At 41.1% G+C, this 20,628-nt stretch overlaps 1 protein-coding gene across 3 annotated transcripts in view; it reads left to right on the top strand.

Annotated features, from left to right (window-relative positions):
• The window catches only part of insrb (insulin receptor b), a 115,276-nt gene extending 94,960 nt beyond the window's left edge, over positions 1 to 20,316 (top strand). For all 3 annotated transcript variants that reach the window (XM_046048816.1, XM_046048815.1, XM_046048817.1), the window contains 16 exons: positions 825 to 951; positions 1,915 to 2,165; positions 3,021 to 3,188; positions 3,315 to 3,513; positions 5,095 to 5,221; positions 5,845 to 5,998; positions 6,291 to 6,439; positions 7,961 to 8,117; positions 8,463 to 8,559; positions 8,749 to 8,816; positions 8,984 to 9,213; positions 9,863 to 9,973; positions 10,103 to 10,265; positions 10,434 to 10,563; positions 10,651 to 10,785; positions 12,207 to 20,316. In XM_046048816.1, the coding sequence (XP_045904772.1) occupies positions 825 to 951; positions 1,915 to 2,165; positions 3,021 to 3,188; positions 3,315 to 3,513; positions 5,095 to 5,221; positions 5,845 to 5,998; positions 6,291 to 6,439; positions 7,961 to 8,117; positions 8,463 to 8,559; positions 8,749 to 8,816; positions 8,984 to 9,213; positions 9,863 to 9,973; positions 10,103 to 10,265; positions 10,434 to 10,563; positions 10,651 to 10,785; positions 12,207 to 12,561 (2,621 nt within the window). In that variant the 3' untranslated portion in view covers positions 12,562 to 20,316. The remainder of the gene's footprint in view (positions 1 to 824; positions 952 to 1,914; positions 2,166 to 3,020; positions 3,189 to 3,314; positions 3,514 to 5,094; positions 5,222 to 5,844; positions 5,999 to 6,290; positions 6,440 to 7,960; positions 8,118 to 8,462; positions 8,560 to 8,748; positions 8,817 to 8,983; positions 9,214 to 9,862; positions 9,974 to 10,102; positions 10,266 to 10,433; positions 10,564 to 10,650; positions 10,786 to 12,206) is intronic.
• Positions 20,317 to 20,628: the final 312 nt, after the last annotated feature.

Below are 20,628 nucleotides of genomic sequence, written 5' to 3'. Positions count from 1 at the left end.
TTCACCACCTTATTGACAACCTTTATTTTAAAATGTTCAGGATCATTCTAAATCTGCTCTCTAGACTTTTTTGCTTGCTTGCAATACAAACATAATTTTTGTTCCTGTTACCTTTAGCTCTTAAGACTCAGCTCAGGAATTTTTATACCTGCCACAGAGCAAGATTGGATCTTAATTGTGCCATGCAGTGCACCTGTGTGGAAGCATCTGCATTCGTTTTCCTTCTCCGTTTATTTATTCAGGATTACTCTTTAATCTTTCACCCATCCGTATCTATTTGCTATAGGTATTGTAGTATACTATTCTGTATGGTAACACTGGAACATACTCCTAAGTCACACTATTGTCAGTAAATTAACTGTTGAGCAGCTTGATCACATAACAGCAGAATGAATAATACTGTATCTGTATAGACAGCCTATGTTAATGAGCCTTCTTTCAGGAAAATGTACAGAACAGTACAGCAATACATACAAAACCTAAAAACAGAAAAGAAAGATTTTGATCTAGCTATATATTACTAATGCAGAACGTTTCCCCTAGCAAACATATCTGAAACGGTTTGGTTTCACTCATTTTATTGTCCTTGTTTAGGCTAAACACACATTTTGCAGCTACATTTTGTCAGAAAAATATAAATATTAGATAGGATTTGATATCGGCAGATGCTCATCAGATATATGATATATTTGACAGATTTAACAGAACAAGATATATTGTGCAGAAATGCTGCTTTTTTCTTTGGTTTTATAATGTGATTGGCTTTACCTCAAAAGCTCTTTTACCAAACCCCTGTGCTGAGCATCGTCCGTTTCATCCTTTAGGTGAGACCAAGCTGCTGAAATTCACCGTGATCAAGACCACATCAAATATGATTATGTTGAAGTGGGAGCCCTTTTGGCCCTTAGACTTTAGGGACCTACTGGGCTTTATGGTTCTCTACAAAGAGGCGTAAGTATCTGGGTTTTTCCACACTGTGGCACAAAACATACCAAAGTTGATTACAAAATAAAATTATAGCAGTTAGTCACAAAAAGCACCAAGTACTGTTTATTATTGGGCTTGTTTGATCTCACTGCTGCCTTTCATACTGTCAGTAATTATAATTTCATAAAGAGATAACCCGATTCTGTTGGTCTAACAGGTTCTGTGCTTAACTGGTTTTCCTCCTACATCAATGATAGGACATCCCATTTTTCTCAGTGGCTTTAAATCTGCTGAAACTAAGATTTTCTCTGGGGTTCCACAAGGGTCAATTCTTGGACCTTTTTGATTTGAACATATCCTGTCATTCACATGCGGATGACACACAGCTGTCCTCTGATGATCTTCGTCCTAAAAGCAAACTTGTAAGACTGAGATACTGAGGTACAGGAAAGGTTTTCACACCTAAAATCACTGTCGCTTGATTACAGTGACCAAATTCAGACTAACCTCAGAGTTATTTTGGACTCAACTTTGAAAGTCATGTCAGTAACCTAACTAGTATGGTTTTGACTCACGTAAAACGATTTATATATCAAGTTGACTCTGGGAAGCTGGTTTGTGCATTCATGTCAACCAGGTTAGATTACTGTAATCCTCCCTTTGCTGCATTACCCAAACAAACAATAGGAAGGCTCCAGCTCTTTCAGAATGCAGCAGTCCTCACACATACATAAAAACCAACACATTACTCCAGTAAATCACTTCATTGACTCCCAGTACAATACAGAATGAGCCTCAAAATCCATTGTATGTTCTTGCATTTTATTTATTATATAATATATATTATATTAATATAATATACTGTAGAAATAAAAATCACCCAGCATTGCCTTACCTTGCTGAATGAGCGCCATTGATTGTTCTCGCAGTTCATTGTTACCTATTGATCCATTTTTTTCTGATCTTCTTTCTTGCCATCTGCTCCAGACCATTTAAGAACGTGACGGAGTTTGATGGACAGGACGCGTGTGGCTCTAACAGCTGGGCGATTGCTGATGTTGACCCTCCGCCCCGTTCCACCGATAGCAAGAAGGCTGATGATCCGGGGCACCTGATCCGACCATTAAAGCCCTGGACCCAGTACGCTATTATGGTCAAAACCCAACTGTCTGCATCTGATGAGCACCAAGTTCACGGAGCCAAGAGTGAGATCATCTACGTCCGCACCAATGCCTCCAGTGAGTTACACTACTTAAAAAACATGTTAGGAAAATGTGTTTTTAAAGACTTTGTACTTTGTTTTGGATTTTGGAATCACATTTTTTTTTTTTGCTTTTGACTCTTAAAGGTACCCTTTAGTCGTTCTTACCCAAACATTTTGTACATCCTTGGGGCATAACAAACATGCTGAACACATTTCCTCCTCCATAAGTAATTTGTAAAATGTTTTGCATATTTTCAACACTGCATTGTTTAAATCTATATTTGTTTGCTCCTCCCGACATTTTCCCAGGCATCAACATGTTTTTTCGGTTGTTATCGCCACCAGCTGTCAATCAGTGGGAATGACTGAAACAGTTTTCATTTTAATATGGATCACATCACCGCTACACACATGCATGTAAATGTGCAAAATAAACAGGCAGTCAAAAACAGCACAAGTTACCTTCAGGCAATGATAATCGGATAGTTCACTTTGATGAACTGATCGAGTGATTAATTTATAAAATTTTAAATCTACTACAGGTGTTGTGCTGCACGTTATAAACTGATGTTAGGACTTTGTTCAGAGAACAGCATTTCAGGAAATACGCTTACGCAATTCTGATAATGTTTATTACATAGCAGCAATCAGACTGAAAATATCGATGCCTTAAGACATTGTAAGGCGCTGCAATAATGGGGGCGTGTTGCTTAAGGTACCTGTGAGATGTGTAATAGACACCCCTCTGCGTCGCCGGACTGGCTCCATTCACATGAATGAGGGACTGCATTTTTTCCCATAGGGCAAGTCAATCTGAAAGCGACCTATGTTTATACAATACCAATCCAGTCATAACTAATTTCTCACTTACTTCCTCCACCCTCCTCAGAGCCTTCTGTGCCTCTGGACCCCATCTCCCATGCTGTCTCCTCCTCCAAGATCCTCCTGAAGTGGAAGCCTCCCACCAGTCCCAATGGCAACATCACCCACTACCGGGTTATCTGTCGTAAGCAGCATGAGGACAGCGACCTCTACAAGTTTGACTACTGCCTACAAGGTTAGTAGGTATCCACAGGTTGTCCGATTTGAGTCGGCCCAGGCGACTTGTTTACGAACACATCGGCTATCGCTCACTTCATATTTATTTGTCTGGCTTTCCCTCACACCTGTTTCTCCTGCCCAGGAATGAAGCTGCCATCTCGCACCCCGACCCACCTGGACAGCGAGGATGAGCAGAAGTGGAACCACACAGATGAGCCCACCTCGGGGGGCAGGTGCTGCGCCTGCCCCAAGACAGACAACCAGCTAAAGAAGGAGCAGGAGGAGATAGAGTACCGCAAGACCTTCGAGAACTACCTCCACAATGAAGTCTTCGAGAGCAGGTACACATCCTGGCTTGTAATTTAATGTTACAGCTCATGACCAACACCATTTCTAAACTCAGTGGAGATGTGTAATGTATTAGATCAAACGGTTATAAATTTTAGAATTGTAGCTGTGACATGTGCGATCACTAGTCATTGCTGTTGCTTACTTACAAGGATATATGAGTTAATTGGCGGTGTTATCAAATTATTTAGCTTTTAATGAATTTGCGCTTGTTTAAAAAGCTTGTACACGAAATTCAGTACATTTAGCGTTACACCAAGTGGAGCTTCTTTCTATGTTAGTTGCTGTTTGTGGCAGTGCCGCAGCAACACTTGAGCCCCACTATCAAGCCAGACTACATCACTCCTCTTTTGTCCCCACCACCATGATGTGCGGCTCAAAACGGCTCCATGCCAGCTCTGTCTTGTCTATCTGTGCGTGTGTTTGGGTGTCTTTTATGTAGACCCTTGTTTTTGTACAGGGCACTACTGTGCGGGGCTTAGGGTGGGGGGTGCTGATTGTCTGGGCCCCGGTGCCCCTACCCTCTCCCCTGATACACACACACAAACACCCACAGTCTCTCCCTCCGCTTCCCTTGGGGAATGATTACTGTGCCCATTATCATTCATGCCAGTCAGGGATGCAGTCATGCAGACTGCCATTTGAACAACACAAAAACTCACACACACCTCAGCTGCATTTTGAACCCATGCTCTCTTTTTTCATCACGCAAAGGGATGCAGGAAGCATTGTATTTTTCTCCTACCCGAGCAAGTATTTGTTCAACATTAACTGAGTCCTACACTTCCTTGTACAGTAAAGGAGAGACTTCATGCAGCAGCTTTGCAGACTACTCAAGGACAAATTTGGAGGGAAGGAAGATGGTTTTCTAATTCCCAGATAGTGATTCTACCCATCTGTACACAGAAGTTTGCGGCCGTTCTAGGACGCAGGAAGCTTAGTAATTTTTTCCTACCTGAGCAAGTACTGGTTCAACATATCCTGAGTCCTTCACTTCCTTGTACAGTGAAGGAGAGGCTTCACTGCAGCAGCTTTGGGGTAAAGTGTACTGCTCAAGGACACTTAATGGTGGCAATTCTGGATGGAAGGAAGATGGTTTTCTAATTTAAAGCCAGTGATTGTACCTACAGAAGGTCGCTGCCGGTCTAAAGTGTCTTAACTGGTTAAGTTCATGGCCTTTGTGATGGGCTTACACACACAACCACTGAAAGTAAAGTGAACTTGCTCGTCAGCACCACCCAGTGGTGAGGGTTGGTAACTCTTTCAGAGGGGCAGGAGTTGGTATTTATGGCTAAATGTCATGCAGTCACACTTGCTACACACCGTGAAGGTTAGTGTGAGCAGAGGTGCTCACTGGCCTCCACCACACTACTGCTCCTTCTGCCAAGGTCTAATTCGCGTGAAATGCTTCTGACTTGTGTGTTAATAATTTATTACTGGCTTGCATGAGAGTCATTCATGTAAGAGGACTCCAGGCAGAGTTTCTAAACTATAACTTTGTTTCCTCCAGCTTTTCAGTGGCATTTTACCTTTAACTTCTGCTAACTGTTCTTCTTGTTGCTCTTGTTTTTTAGACCATCTCGTCGGCGACGATCAGTGGGAGTTGCCAACGCTACCCAAACTCCTTTCTTCCTCACCACAGCCCCCGGTCTGCCGTTCGGCTCCACCACAGCCACCCCTGAAAACGAGGAGGAATCCAAGGTCTGAAACACTTTGTGTGTTTGTATGTCATTCTCATGTTGACGTATGTGCTGATCGTTTGCTGTTCGTCATCCTAAATTTCCAGTTATAAGAAGCACATGTAAAATAAGAAAATGAATACTGATTCAATTTACAAGTTGCTCAAAGTCAGCAGTGAAAACTATCCTCTGTAAAAAAAACAAAAACCAAAAAAAAAATGTATGTCCAAATCTTTAAGTTTCTTCTTCTAACTCTGGACTTATTCATGAGACTTAATTAGGGATGCACCGATCGATCGTCTGAGTCAAAATGAACGTTGCACACATGGGGCGTGAGTGGCCTTTTATTGTGGCCAGCCTAAGGCTGATCAGCGTCTTGATATGCCACACCTGTGAGGTGGATGGATTATCCCGGCAAAGGAGAAGTGCTCACTGACACAGATTTTGACAGATTTGTGAACAATATTTGAAAGAATTAGGCCTTTTGTGTACATAGAGAAAATCTTAGATCTTTGAGTTCAGCTCATGATGAATGGGGGCAAAAACAAAAGTGTTGCGTTTATAATTTTGTTCAGTGTAGCTTTGTATGTCGCTGTATTGTCTGTCGCTTTTGGAATAATTAGATCTCTCCTTTTTTCTGCTCAGGTGGAGCTGAAGGTGTTCGCAAAGGAATCAACAATCATCTCCAACCTGCAGCACTTTACCAGTTATAAGATCGAGATCATGGCCTGCAACCATCTGACAGACCTCAAACGCTGCAGCATGGCTACTTATGTCAGTGCTCGAACTTTGCCAGAAGGTAAGAACCCAGTTGCCAGTTTATTAGGCACACCTACAGTAGCTTAAACTGATAAAACAGTCAAATACAACAGTCCTGCAATGATTCATATCTTCATAAAGGTTACAATGTTGAGTTTTTTTGTAGTGTATATGAAAATGTTCATTCCTCAGTACACCAAAAAATGTAACAAATTCCCCAGACAGTTTCTAGAGGCATTCGGAGAGCAAACTGGCCAACTAAGAACAATGTAGGAATGCAGTGCTTTATACTGCATGTGCTGTAAGTGTTTATCTTTGTGTTGCCCCTACAGAGAAAGCAGACCACATCCCGGGCCGCGTGACCCATGAGATAGTGACAGCTGAGCCTCCGTATGTGTTGATTAAATGGAATGCACCTCGCTCCCCTAATGGCCTCATCATCCTGTATGAGGTGTTCTACAAGAAGGTTGGAGACACAGAGGTCAGTATCAACCATCACCGACCTTTTCAGAGAGTGAGGATACCGGAAAAACTCAGAGAAAGGGAGGGATCATGCCCCCCCCCCCCCCCCCCCCCCCCCCTAAACTGAAGGACACAGAAGTGAGGTAGAGAGGTGATAGCCAGCAGAAATGATGTTGATATACTGTGTAGGAAGGAGAAACACAGGGCTTAAAGGGCAGACAGGTGCACAAGAAAACATGGCTGAAGGTAAGAAGAAATGCGGAGAGGAGGGGTGATCTGGGTAGGCTCTGGGGAGCGGAAGTAGGCAGGAGAGGAGAGGCTTGATGTAAAGACTCAGATTCTGTTAGAGAAGAACAAAAAAAGTATTTGTTTACAAACTCCCAATGCTACCACTGCGTGTGTTGACGTTTTCTGCCGCGTGTGTTTGCATATGATTATTTCTGTGTGTTTGTGCGCATAAGTGCTTGTCTGTCTGTGACAGCGCGTGTGTGTGTGTGTTGTTGTTGTTGTTTACTTGCTGTAAATGTGTGAATTCATCTCTCATTGCTATTCATTGCTGCACTGCCTGGACCAAGCAGCCAGTAGCAGCTCTGTTACCATAGTGACAGAGGCAGGAAGGAAGACTAGACTGCAGTGGCAGGGATGGACCGGCATCTCAGACGACATCGCCACTCACTAACACACCCTACAGCTGAAACAAAACTGATCTGGATTTATTTAAAATGCTGTTTATAGCGTGTCGGAGGGTCAAGTTGATTATTTGACTTATCGCACAGTGGTGGCATACGGCAAGACTAAACACTTGTTTATTTATGCAGAGCCTCTAAGTGACTATTAATTTTAAATTAAAATATTTAAACTTAGTTATGTAAACCATTTTAGAAGTGTACAAACAATGTCATTGTTACTTCAATGTATATTTTGTAATCCCAACAGTAATCCCAAATTTTTTATTTATTCTAAATATATTTAGATCACGTTTAGTTGTTTGTTGAGGACTAATATCAGAACTCTTACTGGAGTCAACCTAGGAATAATCATTAATATGATATATTGTAGCATCCTGAGGTAGAAATGTAGGAACACCTCCCAGCATGTACCAAAGCAACAGACTCATTTTATGCATGTTCCCACATATTTACAGGTGTTAACATTGTCTTTCACAATGTTTCACTGTTTTTTCACACTTCCATTTTGGTTATACAATTTTTAATCAAGAGTAAACCCAGTTTGACAATGGACAATTGGTGATGCACTTACCCAATTATTAACCAAAGTTGAGTCAAGGTAAAACCTTTTCATAGTGCCCTTTCAATGCAGTTATAGGTGTTTATTAAAAGAATCATCTCCAAAACTTTTGTTCAGTTCAGAACATATCTCTGTGCACTCTTCATACTGTAAGGGTCACGGTTTTGCTGTGCCAAACTCCCTTTGGTTCAAAGTAATTTGTGATTTAGATAAAGCAAAGTAGAATATTAGACGATTATCACTTGTCATTATTCCCCGTGATTTCTAATGCTGAAGTGTTTTGTTTTTCCAGGTTCACGCAGCTTGTGTGTCGCGGCCGGCCTATCTCAAGTTGGGTGGCACGAAGCTTTCGCTTGTGCAGCCTGGAAACTATAGCGTGAGGATCCGCGCAACCTCCTTGGCAAGAAATGGCTCCTTTACAGAAACCACTTACTTCTTCATGCCCAACCGTAAGGCTGCAGGCTATATGTCTGACTTAATGAACAAGTATAACGTTAAACATTCATCACTATTCACATGCATCTGGAAGTTCATAAGCTTACACGGTGTTGCCATTGACTCCATGTCCATATCCTTTCCAACAAGCTTTTCACCTCAAAACTTTGTGTGCTTTGGTTAAAATATATTTGTTTCAGTTTAAATTTTTTATATATATATATATAATTAAAATATACAGAAAATTATTATATATTTAATAACCAAGGCCTATTTCAGCTGTTATTATTGTTTTACATATTATTATTATTATTATTTAAATAAAATACTCTGACCAATGACTTGTGTGTTTATTACAGCGGATCCAGGTTTGATTTGGATTGTGATTGGTCCAGTCATCTGTTTCATCCTGTTGCTGTTTGTGGGAGGTGGAGTCTTTGTGATCTTAAAAAAGAGGTAAGCTCTTTGACTGATCCACCCTGCTGGATAAACCAAGCAGATTACACTACATGACATTAAAAAAGAAATTATTATTTTATTTTGTTTCGAAAGCTATAGAGGGATCTGAAGGAGTGTTCGGTAAGATGTTATGAACATACTGGAGAAAGTTCAGCTGCTCAGATGCTTTCTGTGGTTGTGTTACAGGCAAACAGAAGGCCCCACAGGACCTCTCATCGCCTCCTCAAACCCTGAGTACCTCAGCGCCAATGATGGTAAGAATAGCATAATAACGAAACTACTAATTTCAGGAAGTACAACACATTGAGCTTTCTCTGCACTTCTTTGGAAGTAATAATTATAGCTGCATTTAGAAACATATACCGCCTTGTAGTGATTTGTGAACAGTCCACTTATTCATAATGGTGTCTGTTTTGTGTAGTGTATGTTCCTGATGAGTGGGAGGTACCCCGGGAGAAAATCAATGTGCTCAGAGAGCTGGGTCAGGGCTCCTTCGGCATGGTGTACGAAGGAATCGCCAAGGACATCGTCAAAGGAGACCCGGACACACGCGTAGCCGTCAAGACTGTCAATGAATCGGCCAGCCTGCGCGAGAGGATCGAGTTCCTCAACGAAGCCTCCGTCATGAAGGCTTTCAGCTGTCACCACGTGGTACGACGCCGCACAACACTTTTCAAAAAACGTATTTGCTCCTCTGGCTCCATCACTGACAAACAGGGACACTGGCCCAGCTATCCATGCACTTGTGAATTACAGTCTGTTACAGCTTTCCATCATTTTGTTGAAACCAGCATGAACATGTATGACTCATAGAACCATGGCTCACTCGTTGTTTTGATGCTGGCATACTGACACAGTTTGACTCCAAAAACAAATGTTCACACTTAGTAAGCAATTGTGCCTACCATCACTATTTTGTTAAATGGTACTAAGGGGCAATTAAATTGCCATATGTTGCGCTGTCAGCTGTGAAAAATCATGTTGAGATGTGGGGGGGCAGAGTGGCAACATTTTATAGACGTGTTATCTTGTCTGCCTTACGTTTACCTTAATAATTAGAGGGTGTTAACATTGTAGTCCTTTTCATATGTAGTCCCTTCCTATTTTAATGACCAAACTCTTTGGGCAAATTAATATAAACCTTAATGTTCATCATACGGTGTATAGAAAATGTAAATGAAGAAATATTTTTATTATCTTTACCTCCCAACAAAGTATTTACCAATGTTTCTAGTCAGTCAATGTAAGTGTAAACATTGTTTGGTTCACATGTATGAACGGGTATTTTTTCTCGATGTAGGTACGTCTGTTAGGTGTGGTGTCCAAAGGTCAGCCCACCCTCGTTGTGATGGAGCTGATGACCCACGGTGACCTGAAGAGCTACCTGCGTGGTCTCAGGCCAGACTCTGAGGTATGTGTCATCTTTGCATTTCAAAAAAAAAAAAACCTACCCGAGTGGAGGTAATCATTACAGCTAAAGCAGGCTTAGTTCTCATATTACCATACATCACTGACTGACCTTTTGTGTGTGTGTTTGTAGAACAACCCAACCGGCCGTTCACCACCTACGCTGAAGGAGATGATCCAGATGGCTGCAGAGATTGCAGACGGCATGGCCTACCTCAACGCCAAGAAGTTTGTCCACAGAGACCTGGCAGCCAGGAACTGCATGGTGGCAGAGGACTTCACCGTCAAGATTGGAGGTACTGAAGCTTGTTTTCCTCGTTGTTTATATTGTAACCCGAGTTCATCTCTGGTAGTTCTGCGTTATGGTTGAAGTGCTTCAGTTGACACAGACCATGTTTACTAATGGGAAAATGTTTAACTGTGTGCTTACACTTAATGTGTACTGAGTTCTCTCTCTCTCGTAGACTTTGGTATGACCCGAGACATCTATGAGACCGACTACTACCGTAAAGGAGGGAAGGGCCTGCTTCCTGTCAGGTGGATGGCTCCGGAGTCTCTGAAGGACGGGGTCTTCACTGCCCACTCTGACTGCTGGTAAATCACACCTTCCTGTGCAGTTTTTGCAATCCTGATTACATTACCAGTGCGTTTGATCACGTGCATTTGTATGTGTGTCTGCAGGTCATTTGGCGTTGTGCTTTGGGAGATCAGCACTCTCGCAGAACAGCCTTACCAGGGTTTGTCCAACGAACAGGTTCTGAAGTTTGTCATGGATGGAGGATACTTGGACCGGCCAGAGAACTGCCCCGAAAGGATGTGAGTAAATATTAAAAACTACTCTGGGGCACCTTGGCTGTCTGGATCCCAGTGCTTTTTTTGTTTGTTGGGGACACTATTATAATTCTTATTATACTTAATATGGTAATACTCATCTGTTTAGCATCCTAACACACAGGAGGATATTAGAATAGTGATAGATATTAGGTAGTTTTTTCAGCTGATAGACACTTTTACCTCCTGCATCAGATTACCACAATATATTAGTGTCAAATACTAAATCTGGAATAGTTTCCTACTACAAAGAAGATTTTTACTCTCCCTTAATCAGAGGCAGAACTGAACCTTTATGTTGCATCAAAATGTACACATGTTGTCTCAATGAGCCTCGTGTGTCTGTGAAATTTTTACTTTTCAGTAATCCTACTAAAAACATTTTTGTCATTTTTGTTTAAATCTTTATTTTTTGTTTAACTGCTATTGTGTGTGGATGTTTTGTCAAACATTCCTATGTATGTCAGGTCTTCAGCGGCCCGCTGCTTATGTTTATTGTTATGCACCAAAATACCACGGCAAATTCCTTTGCACGCAAAAACGTACTTGGCAGTAAACCTGATTAAGATTGGATGAACTTAGAGGGGTTATGACCTGGCTCAAGGGGCCACAACAAAAGAAAGACACACCATGGCAACCAATTAATAAAATGTTTATTTAAACCAAAATAAGCCAAATTAAGAATTTTGCTAAGTTAAAAGTTTTAAAGTATGGGGTATAAGCATCTGTGGTTTCGGTAGTGTCAGGGCAAGAACATGGATGCACACACGTGTGTGTGTAAGTGTGTTGTAATGTGCAAGAAACAAGGTAAATACAACTAAAGCGACATTTCCAAGAATCAAACCCAAGGTGGAGCCTTTGGAGAGAAACAGAGGCATCAGTTAGCAGGGAGGTAACCTCAACCTGTAACCTCAGCTCAGCAGCAGCAGCTCTCTGAAGAATGAGAACGAGGAGTTACAGACACTGTACAGGGCAATGGGCCCAGGTGCCAAGAATCACTACAGTCAGCCTCAGCTCTTCACCTACAAGGGAGAGAGATTGGCCACACCCATACATCACCCCACAGGGTGCCACAGAAGCCAGATATTAAACTCAAATTGCTTGTAAACTATAATAACAAACACACAAAACACGTTTTTTTGCTATTTCCGAAATGTTTCGGATCATTTATGGTATAAAATGTTTTTTTTAATTATTATTTTTTCATATTTTTCGGTGTAGCCTGTTGCTTTTTTAGGGTTTTACTGTACTATCTTGCACACACTCATAGACTGGCACCTACCAAACAGAGATTAGTCAGCACAGTCATCACAAATCACAGTCACTTGCTTGTGGTCATTGCAACATGGTTGTGTACACGATTTTCTAATGATTAAAGCTTTGTGTCTCTTTATCCCCTTTCCCAGGCACAGCCTAATGCAGATGTGTTGGCAGTACAACCCCAAGATGCGGCCAATGTTCCACGAGATCATCGAGATGCTGCGGGAGGACCTGCACCCGTCTTTCCAGGAGGTTTCCTTCTTCTACAGTGAGGAGAACAAAGTACCAGAGACAGAGGAGTTTGACCTGGACCTGGACAACATGGAGAGCATCCCCTTGGACCCGTCGTCATACTCTCAAAGAGAGGAGAGCTTAGGCAGGGACAGCGGGCCCTCGGTGGCCCTCAGGGGGAACTATGAGGAGCATGTCCCCTACACACACATGAACGGTGGCAAGAAAAACGGACGAATCTTATCGTTGCCCAGATCCAGCCCTTCCTAACATTTCCTGTTCCCTAAAAGAACTTGTTTAACCTGCCCACCTCCCTTCCCTCCCTATCCTTCTTTCTCTTCTAGTCCATTTTTTTCTGTATCTTTCATGTTCCTCTCCTCATTTTCTAATGATTTTCCTATTCTTGGAGAAGCCCTTCAAAAAAGACACAGATCTCAGGACTTTTTATTTTCTTCCTCATGACTGCCGAGCACAGGCAAGCAAGGGATGCAAACATGGTGTAACATTTTTTTTATAACTTCCTCCACAACACATCAGAATTTCTATTAACATATGACCTATCTATTGTTTTTCACTATTGCCACGTTTCCGGGACTCCTTGTGATGGAAACAGAGAAAAAACAAAAACTGTGAACACAACAAACCTTAGACAACCAAGAAGGCTGCTTATGCTCATCCTCGTTAAGACTTTTCCCTCCTTTTCTCCCCAACCAATCTGCATTTCCACATTTCTGTGCTTTGTTTTTTTTCCCTCCAAGTGAAATCTTGTTACTCAGATAGTGGCCTTTTTGTATGTGGCCTATAAACAAAGAGAAGTGTCTATCAACGCTTATACTAATTTGTTTTTGAACAATGACTTAATCAGTTTGGAACGGAGGGATGACTTGCAAGGACTTGATCCTAGAACAAACATCAATTCCTAGAGGAATGTTTTCTTTTTGTTTGTTTATTTGTTTTTTTGGTTCTGCAGAATTCCAAACTACACACAGATTCATCGGGTGTTTGGTGAATAGTTTTAATTTATTTGCTTTTATTGTTATTTTATCTTCTCTTTTCCACTTTTTTTTTCTCCCCTCAGTTTTACTTCTGTGTCCTCACTTTAAGGCTGAAGGATATTTAAACAGTTAAGAATTGGACAAAAGAGTTCCTCAGACTGACCAATAGCTGCTGCTTTGATATATTTTAGTGGGTATAGAAATATATAAATATATATAATATATATAGTATATATGGAATATTGGTATTTGTGTACCAATATTTTATATATAATATATGACATTGATGTTTTTGTAAATAGTTCATATTTTTAATATTTTTCATCAGCTTTGCTAGTATTTTGTTTTTCCAGGTTTTTTCTTTCTGTTTTTTTTTTTCTTTTCTTATTTTTATAGCCCCAGAAATCACACTAATCAACCATCAGTGCTCTCTGTGTCTTAGGCCTCCAGTACTCTCTCCATCTGAATGGGACAGGAGAAAGCCCCGAAATATTGTCAACTCACTGCATCGTTTTAATTTTTTATTAACCTCTTTCCCAGCTGTCAATACTTGGAGGCAACTTTACTGCAACGACGACGACGAAGAAAAAAAAACTAAACGTAATAACCAAAAAAAAAAAAAGCTTTATAAAAGGGGAATGAGGTCTTTCTAGGTGGAATTGCACCTGATGTGTGTTTGTCTCTGTGTCTGCTGTCTCCCTCTGGTCAGATCACGCTGGAGCTGAGGTCTTTATGTGTCTGTAATCACAAATTTATAATGTCTTTCACGTGATTGTGCTCGTCGTCATTAGCTGTCAGCGAGTTTAGAGCGCATGGAGAGCTCATCTTTGCCCTGGTGATTGTACTTTCTTACGTTGGTGTAACAGTAATGGCTTGTCAGTTGTGTCGGTGCTGCTTGGATCAGGGCAGGGCGGGGAGTTAACACAAGGTCTCAGCCACATGCAGGCGAAGTGGACAATGAGGCCCTTTAAAAAATAAAAACATGTTTCTGTCTTTAGAAGTAAAAGCCCTCATATTTAAATGGGAGAGCAGTAGCATTCCCTTCCCATCTGACCGGCGATCTGGCGCAGTTCAGGCCCTTACTGTTAGATGGAAGGTTTTATTAAATTCACACCTAGCGGTCCCCTCTCATTGTGTTTCTGTTAAGTTTGCTCTGCACCACATGCACCTCCTCAGTTTTCCTGAGGCTTCCCATTGGCTGCTGGACTCACTGCTCAAAATCAGGCTGTTGGAAATTTCCACGTTTTGTGGCGAAGGGCTGAAGAAAAATACGGAAAGTTCCAGCTGTATTAGTCCACAGCAGGTATTGGAGAGAGGGGCAGTCTCTCTCTGTTTCAGTGTGTCTGAGAGAGAGAGTATGAGTGATTGTTAATCCTATTATTCTCTCTGCTATCACATGCAGTTAGGCAGTCAGGACACAGTGTGCTGCAGCTATTTCACTCAGGTCTGACATTCCAGGATTTCGTTGGAACTGCTCGTTCCCTCGCCCCCCTCCCTGTTTTGCCTGCCTGCTGGCAGAGCTGATACCATCACCACACCCGATCTGATTCAGAACACACACATGAAAAGGCTTTCTTGTTTTTCCTTCTTAATAATCGAGTATCTGACGTTCGTCCCTCCTGCCGGGAATCAGAAACATTCCTGTAAACTGTACCCTTACACAAAGCTACGGAAAAGCAAGTAGTCCTCATTGGTAATTCGCTCATTGTGTCTCTTAAGATCATTAATTCACCATGACCTTTATTCAGAGCCCAAAGGCTGCCAGTTTCACAGCAGATCCTCCGCATACGCCCTCCTCTCACTCTCTGCAGTCGATGACGTGGGAGGCGATAGTCAGCAGACGAGTAGTACCTTTTTTTTTCTGGACACACAGACCGGTGTGGTTGCCAATCTAGCCGAACAGCATTTAGCACTTATAGTATAGCCAAAGTGTTGGCAGCTTTCTGTCAACAATGAGAACCCACAGAATCAGAGTCAGAGAAAGCAGAGAAGCTGCCTCCATATCTTACCAGTGCCTTCTCAAACCCAGAGCCACGTCCAGGCTAGTTATATTGGCTAGTAACACACACAGGCCTCTGTGCTTTCTCTGTATTTTTTCTCACGAGGCAGGAGACACATAGAAATCGAAGCTGCATCTACATTTGTGTTTGTAGGGTTACAACTTTGTTCTTTGCTGGAGGCAAAGTAGAAGTCTTTCGGGCAGTTTTTATATTTTTTATTTTTCTTTTCAGCTTGTTGCCAGCGTAAGGTTTGAACACTAATGTTCACCTAGTGCTTTAGCAGTGACACTGTGTATTGGCCAGAGTCTGTGCTGTTGGGACTCAGAGGCGCCTGAGGTTATGATGTAGATTTTAGGTAATTATTCTGAGGAGTTAAAATCCTGGGCTTTTGTACTTTGTAAATAATCTGTGACATACTGGTAGTTTGGAGAATAAAAGCAGGAAAAAAAAGCTATATTAAAAAAAAAAATCTGATGCCCGTCAGTTTTGCGTACACATGACAGAAAAATGGTGGACCTTAGCTGTGTCACAGTTCCACACTGTATACTGATCCTAAATTCTTATCTTAACAGTGGCGGATAGTACATCTTTGTACTTTGAGTGTACTTAATCTTCCAGTATAAACACACTACATACTCAAAACCCAGTTAGAATTAGTTGTAGTATGGAAGTGGGACATAGCTCTTGTCTCCACCTTGACCTAGGTTGCTTATCTTGTGGTGGTGTTCACACGCATATGCAATTTTTAATTAAGATGGTGCCCATATCTTTGAAATACCAGATATTTATTTTATTATGATCATTGTCATTGTATAAGAAGAACACAGCTTTTTAGTCAAGCATTTTTAAGGCGTTTGAGGGTGGAGCGATGTAAAAGCCTAGTTTGTTATTGTAAAGATGGAGTAGCTGGTGGTGAGCAGCAGGAGTGCTAGGTAGGTAGGTAGGTAGGTAGGTAGGTAGGTAGGTAGTTAGTTAGTTAGTTAGTAAGTAAGTAATTGTTGTCGTCTTTGTGTTTGGCCAGAGTCTACCTCAGTGCATATGGAGGAATCAGTCTAAAGAGCCTAAATCATCCCTGTCAGTCAATCAATATCCCATCATTTCAAATAATATCACTTTATCATACATTACCAACACTGTTGATTAATTCCTTTTGGTGTAATAAACCCCTCTGCCTCCTTGTTTCAGTTTTAGATCTAATTTCAAGTCACTGGTGTAGAGCTTAGGGACAAGTCTTCTTGATACACAGGTATCATACCTCTCCATATAATTTTCTCTCCTAGCAATTATTAAATGTTGAACATCAGGCAGTAAATTGGCTTTATGGACAGTCTACCCTTTTAACTGTTCTTTGTCAGTCTCCCCTGGACGCTGGAAGAAGCAGCGTAGCTTCATATTGTGTATTCCCCTTCTCTTTATACACCAGTCCTCTGGACTGCACGTATTAAGCGGCTCTACTGGTTTCTGGGGATGTGACATTCACGTGAGTCAAAAAGTAAAGAAGACAGACTCGACTCTCAATGCATATCTGTGACCACCTACAGCAAAGGCTAACCAAGCTCAGCCCTGGACCCTCATGCTCTTTTAAATCAAACCTGTTGTCTGGCAGAAAGCGCTACTCTTCTTCATCAGTCTGTCTCTTTGTGGTCAAAACAGTTAGTGTTCAAATCCCACGTCTCCTCCAGTCGTTGTCGGTTTATTTGTCTTTTTCTCTGTTCAGATTTTTGTTTTGTATATATATTTTTTCTACTGTGAATATCAAGAGATAACCTTTATTTTCTGTCAGTGCCATGGATTGGGTCTGTTTTGGCTGATCAGGACACTGACGTCTGGGCTGGTTAAAAAAGACGCCCATCCCTCCTCTCCAGAGGGGAAAAAAAGCTGGACAATCCTGTGTGCCATAATAACTATAAACAGACTTTAAATCTAGATTGTAACTTTTCGTCTCAGGGAGGCGGCCTGATGCTTTGTGTTTGGAGGATAAAGAGGTTGAGGAGGAAGAGCTACCTACATTTATCTACTCTGACTGAAGCGCAACTTCTCAGCATCCTTGCAAAAAGCAAAATGGAGATGATAAGCCCATGGACAAGTTTTCAACAAGAAAAACCCAAACACCTTTTTGAAATATCTGAACTCTTTCTGCCCCTTTGAAGATAATCAGGAATCCTCCTCTTTCTCTGATGTGATGTGGTCTGGACTGCCCTCTAGCGGTTGGATGGGAGCATTGCAGTTCAGGGGTGGCAAAGCAAACAGGGCCCAGACCCACAGTGCCTTGCTCAGACTAACAGCCCACCTGACCCCCCCTCCCAACCAGTCCATCCCCCACCCCACCCCACGTGTCTCCACCAGTCACTTAAAGAGGATTTTCCACCTCCAAACATGAAATGAAAAGTTGAAACTGTAGAGAAAAATATTCTAACTGCTTGGTGGGGGAAAATACTGTAATTTGGATTATGATGATTTTTACCAAAAAAAAGAAATGTTGAACTTGTGTCTCTACTCTGCTAAGCACTGGCTTGCTTTGTGCATGGAAAATGAATTATTTACACCGGCGGATAGCTTGATAATTTGATGCTTACTGATTTTGCTTCTCATCAGTCTGTTTTGACAGCGACGCCCCAAAGCACATGCAAAAACCCATGATTATTAATTACATTTGGGTATTTCCATTTGAAATGCATTCAGTTGTTCCGTGATTTTCAAGAAATGAACTGATTTAATAAGCTCTTAACTGTAAATAGCAGCAGATCCCCTTAACCCCCTGAAAAACGAAAGCACTTGATTTTAGGGAAGTCTTTGTTGAACTCTGAAGACCTAAAAAGCGGTTGGTCAGAGCATGCTAGTAACACAGCGCAGGGTGAGAACAAAGCTTTGTATGTATTATTGTGTTGTTTTAAAGAAAAGAAAAAAGTATTACATTTTAGAGATGTTGATTTCTATTTTTTTTAGCCAAAGTATGGAGGGCAAATACAATTACTTTTTCTGACTGTAAACTTTTACTACTCTTGTACAATATAAATTTAACATTGTTATCAATGTGTATATAACTTTTTTCTAAATTTAAAAAAACATAGATGGTTTGTTTTTTGTTGTTTTTCATGACACAACCCACTACACCGAAAAGAGCCGAGTTGAGTCTGTCAATGCATTTAACAGGAGCAGCACAACTCCAGTCTGAGGGCTTAACCCTGTCTAACAAGACATGAACAGTACGTGGCCTGAAACGTTTCGCAGCGAACCCTGCTCTTAACCCGATGCATGATCTGAATGTTGGCCGACAAGACGTCATGCATTTCAACCACCCCACCCAGCCACAGCAGCATGTCACCCATAAAGCCTTTACTGTGTCACTAATATGTCACCTATCACAGATGTTGTATGAAATTGTTTCTGACAAGAGATGTGTGTTTTAGTTTGCAAATGTGTTTTTTTATATGTGAAAAACTGGAAAAGACCACTGCTCATCCTTTGAAGAAGAGGAAACGAGTGATACAATCCTGAATAAGCTAAAAAAAAAAAAAAGAGAAAACGTCACTCATGGTTCAACAACCATACATCTTTAAGTTTAGACTGTAAAGCTGGAGGTGTTATAGGAGTAGTTTGCCATTGTGGGAAATAACACTTAGTTTGCTTTCTTCCCGAGCGTTAGGTGAGATGATTGGAAATTAAAATGGAAATTAAGAGGATGCATCTTGTTAGCTTTAGCTTAGCATAAACAATAGAAACAGCCAGCCTGTCTCTGTCGAAAGGTACCAGCACATTTTAATGTTACAGATTAACTACAGTATATCTTGTTTATTTATAATATAAATTATAATCCGTACAAAAACCTAAGTGTGAAAATTACAAATATAATGTGTTAATTAGTGAGCTTTAGAGGTGTTTGTAGGCAGATTTTGTTGGGCAGAGCCAGGCTAGTGGTTCCCCCCTGTGCTAAGCTAAGCTAGTCGGCTGCTGGCTGTAGCCTGATGGGCAGGTACGAGAGTGACATTGTTCCTCTGAACAGGCGTATTTTCTAAAATGTCAAACTATTTCTTTTAAAGAGGGTCAGCACGAAGGTGACACACCTTCAGCTGTGAATGAATTAAGTATGGTCTGTCAGTAGTGTGATGATGATCATATTTGTATTATTGATTAGGGAGATAGGCCATTGTTTAAAGATAGTGGGGGGCGAAGCAGGTATGGTGACCCCGGTTTAGATGACAAATTTAAGGAAAAGCAGCCTCTTCTTAAGTTTTAAGAGTCATCTATCGGTCCAGTGGTCTACTCCAGTTTACACACCAATACGTTTATATTTATCTCTAGCCTTTTCCCTATACCGTGCATTGTTTAAATCAATAGTTATGTCTGTGTTGTCCTTGGTTGAAGTCTTTACCACAGCTTTCTTTGTCTGTGATCGCTGCTCCTCCTCCTCTTCCTCTCTTCCTGTGTCCTTAAAGTCTCTTTTTCTCCTCAGTGCACATAGGTGGTCCCCAGAATGCTGTGTGTAGTCTTGCAGGATACCTCTTTATTAATGTCATTTATTGCCGATAAATATGCTGATGTATTGATTTTGGGATATGTTGTGTGTACATTATGTTGAGACATCGGTGCGTATGCAGACAGCAGGTGTATTCTGTTTGTGTGTATGTACAGTCCAAACCCCAAACCCGCAACCCACAGAGATCGCTTCATCCCTCACACTGGATCCAAATGTGCCATTATCTTTATGTATCACATATATCAACATATTGAACACACACACACACACACACACACACACACACACACACACACACACACACACACACACACACACACACACACACACACACACACACACACACACACGCGCATATTGTACAGGATAAAAAATGTGCCATGACTAAATGAACGCTTGACAATTTATTTTTTCTATGTTTTCAAAGGAGAGCCAAGTAGTGACATGTACAGAAAATGTTGCAATGATATGAAAATAAAAAATCTTGCTGTGTGTAAATTATTCAACAATTAACTGTTTATATTAAAATTATGAATAAAATTATTGGAGAATATGTGTCTTCTCGCACTTCTTCACTTTGGACTGAGGCATGTAGCAAATTTCCTACAAAACCTAGAATTGCAAGTTACCTTTTAGTTTACCCACATTTCCAACCAAATGTTGTTATCACTTCACTGATGAAGACTGAGATGCAGCTGAAAGCTCTGGGAAAAGCTAATAAGTGGAGTTAAAAAAATAAATTCAGAAGTAGAGTGAAGTAAAGTAAGTTTTCCAAGGAGCTATTCTTGAATAAATTGTACTTTATTTCCATTTTATACCTCATACACAGCTGTAGTTACTGGTTATGTTCTATATACAGGAAGCA

Source organism: Micropterus dolomieu, linkage group LG05, assembly GCF_021292245.1.
Source record: "Micropterus dolomieu isolate WLL.071019.BEF.003 ecotype Adirondacks linkage group LG05, ASM2129224v1, whole genome shotgun sequence".
In the NCBI taxonomy this organism is placed as follows: Eukaryota; Metazoa; Chordata; class Actinopteri; order Centrarchiformes; family Centrarchidae; genus Micropterus; species Micropterus dolomieu.
This window is presented reverse-complemented; position numbering and strand designations above follow the sequence as displayed.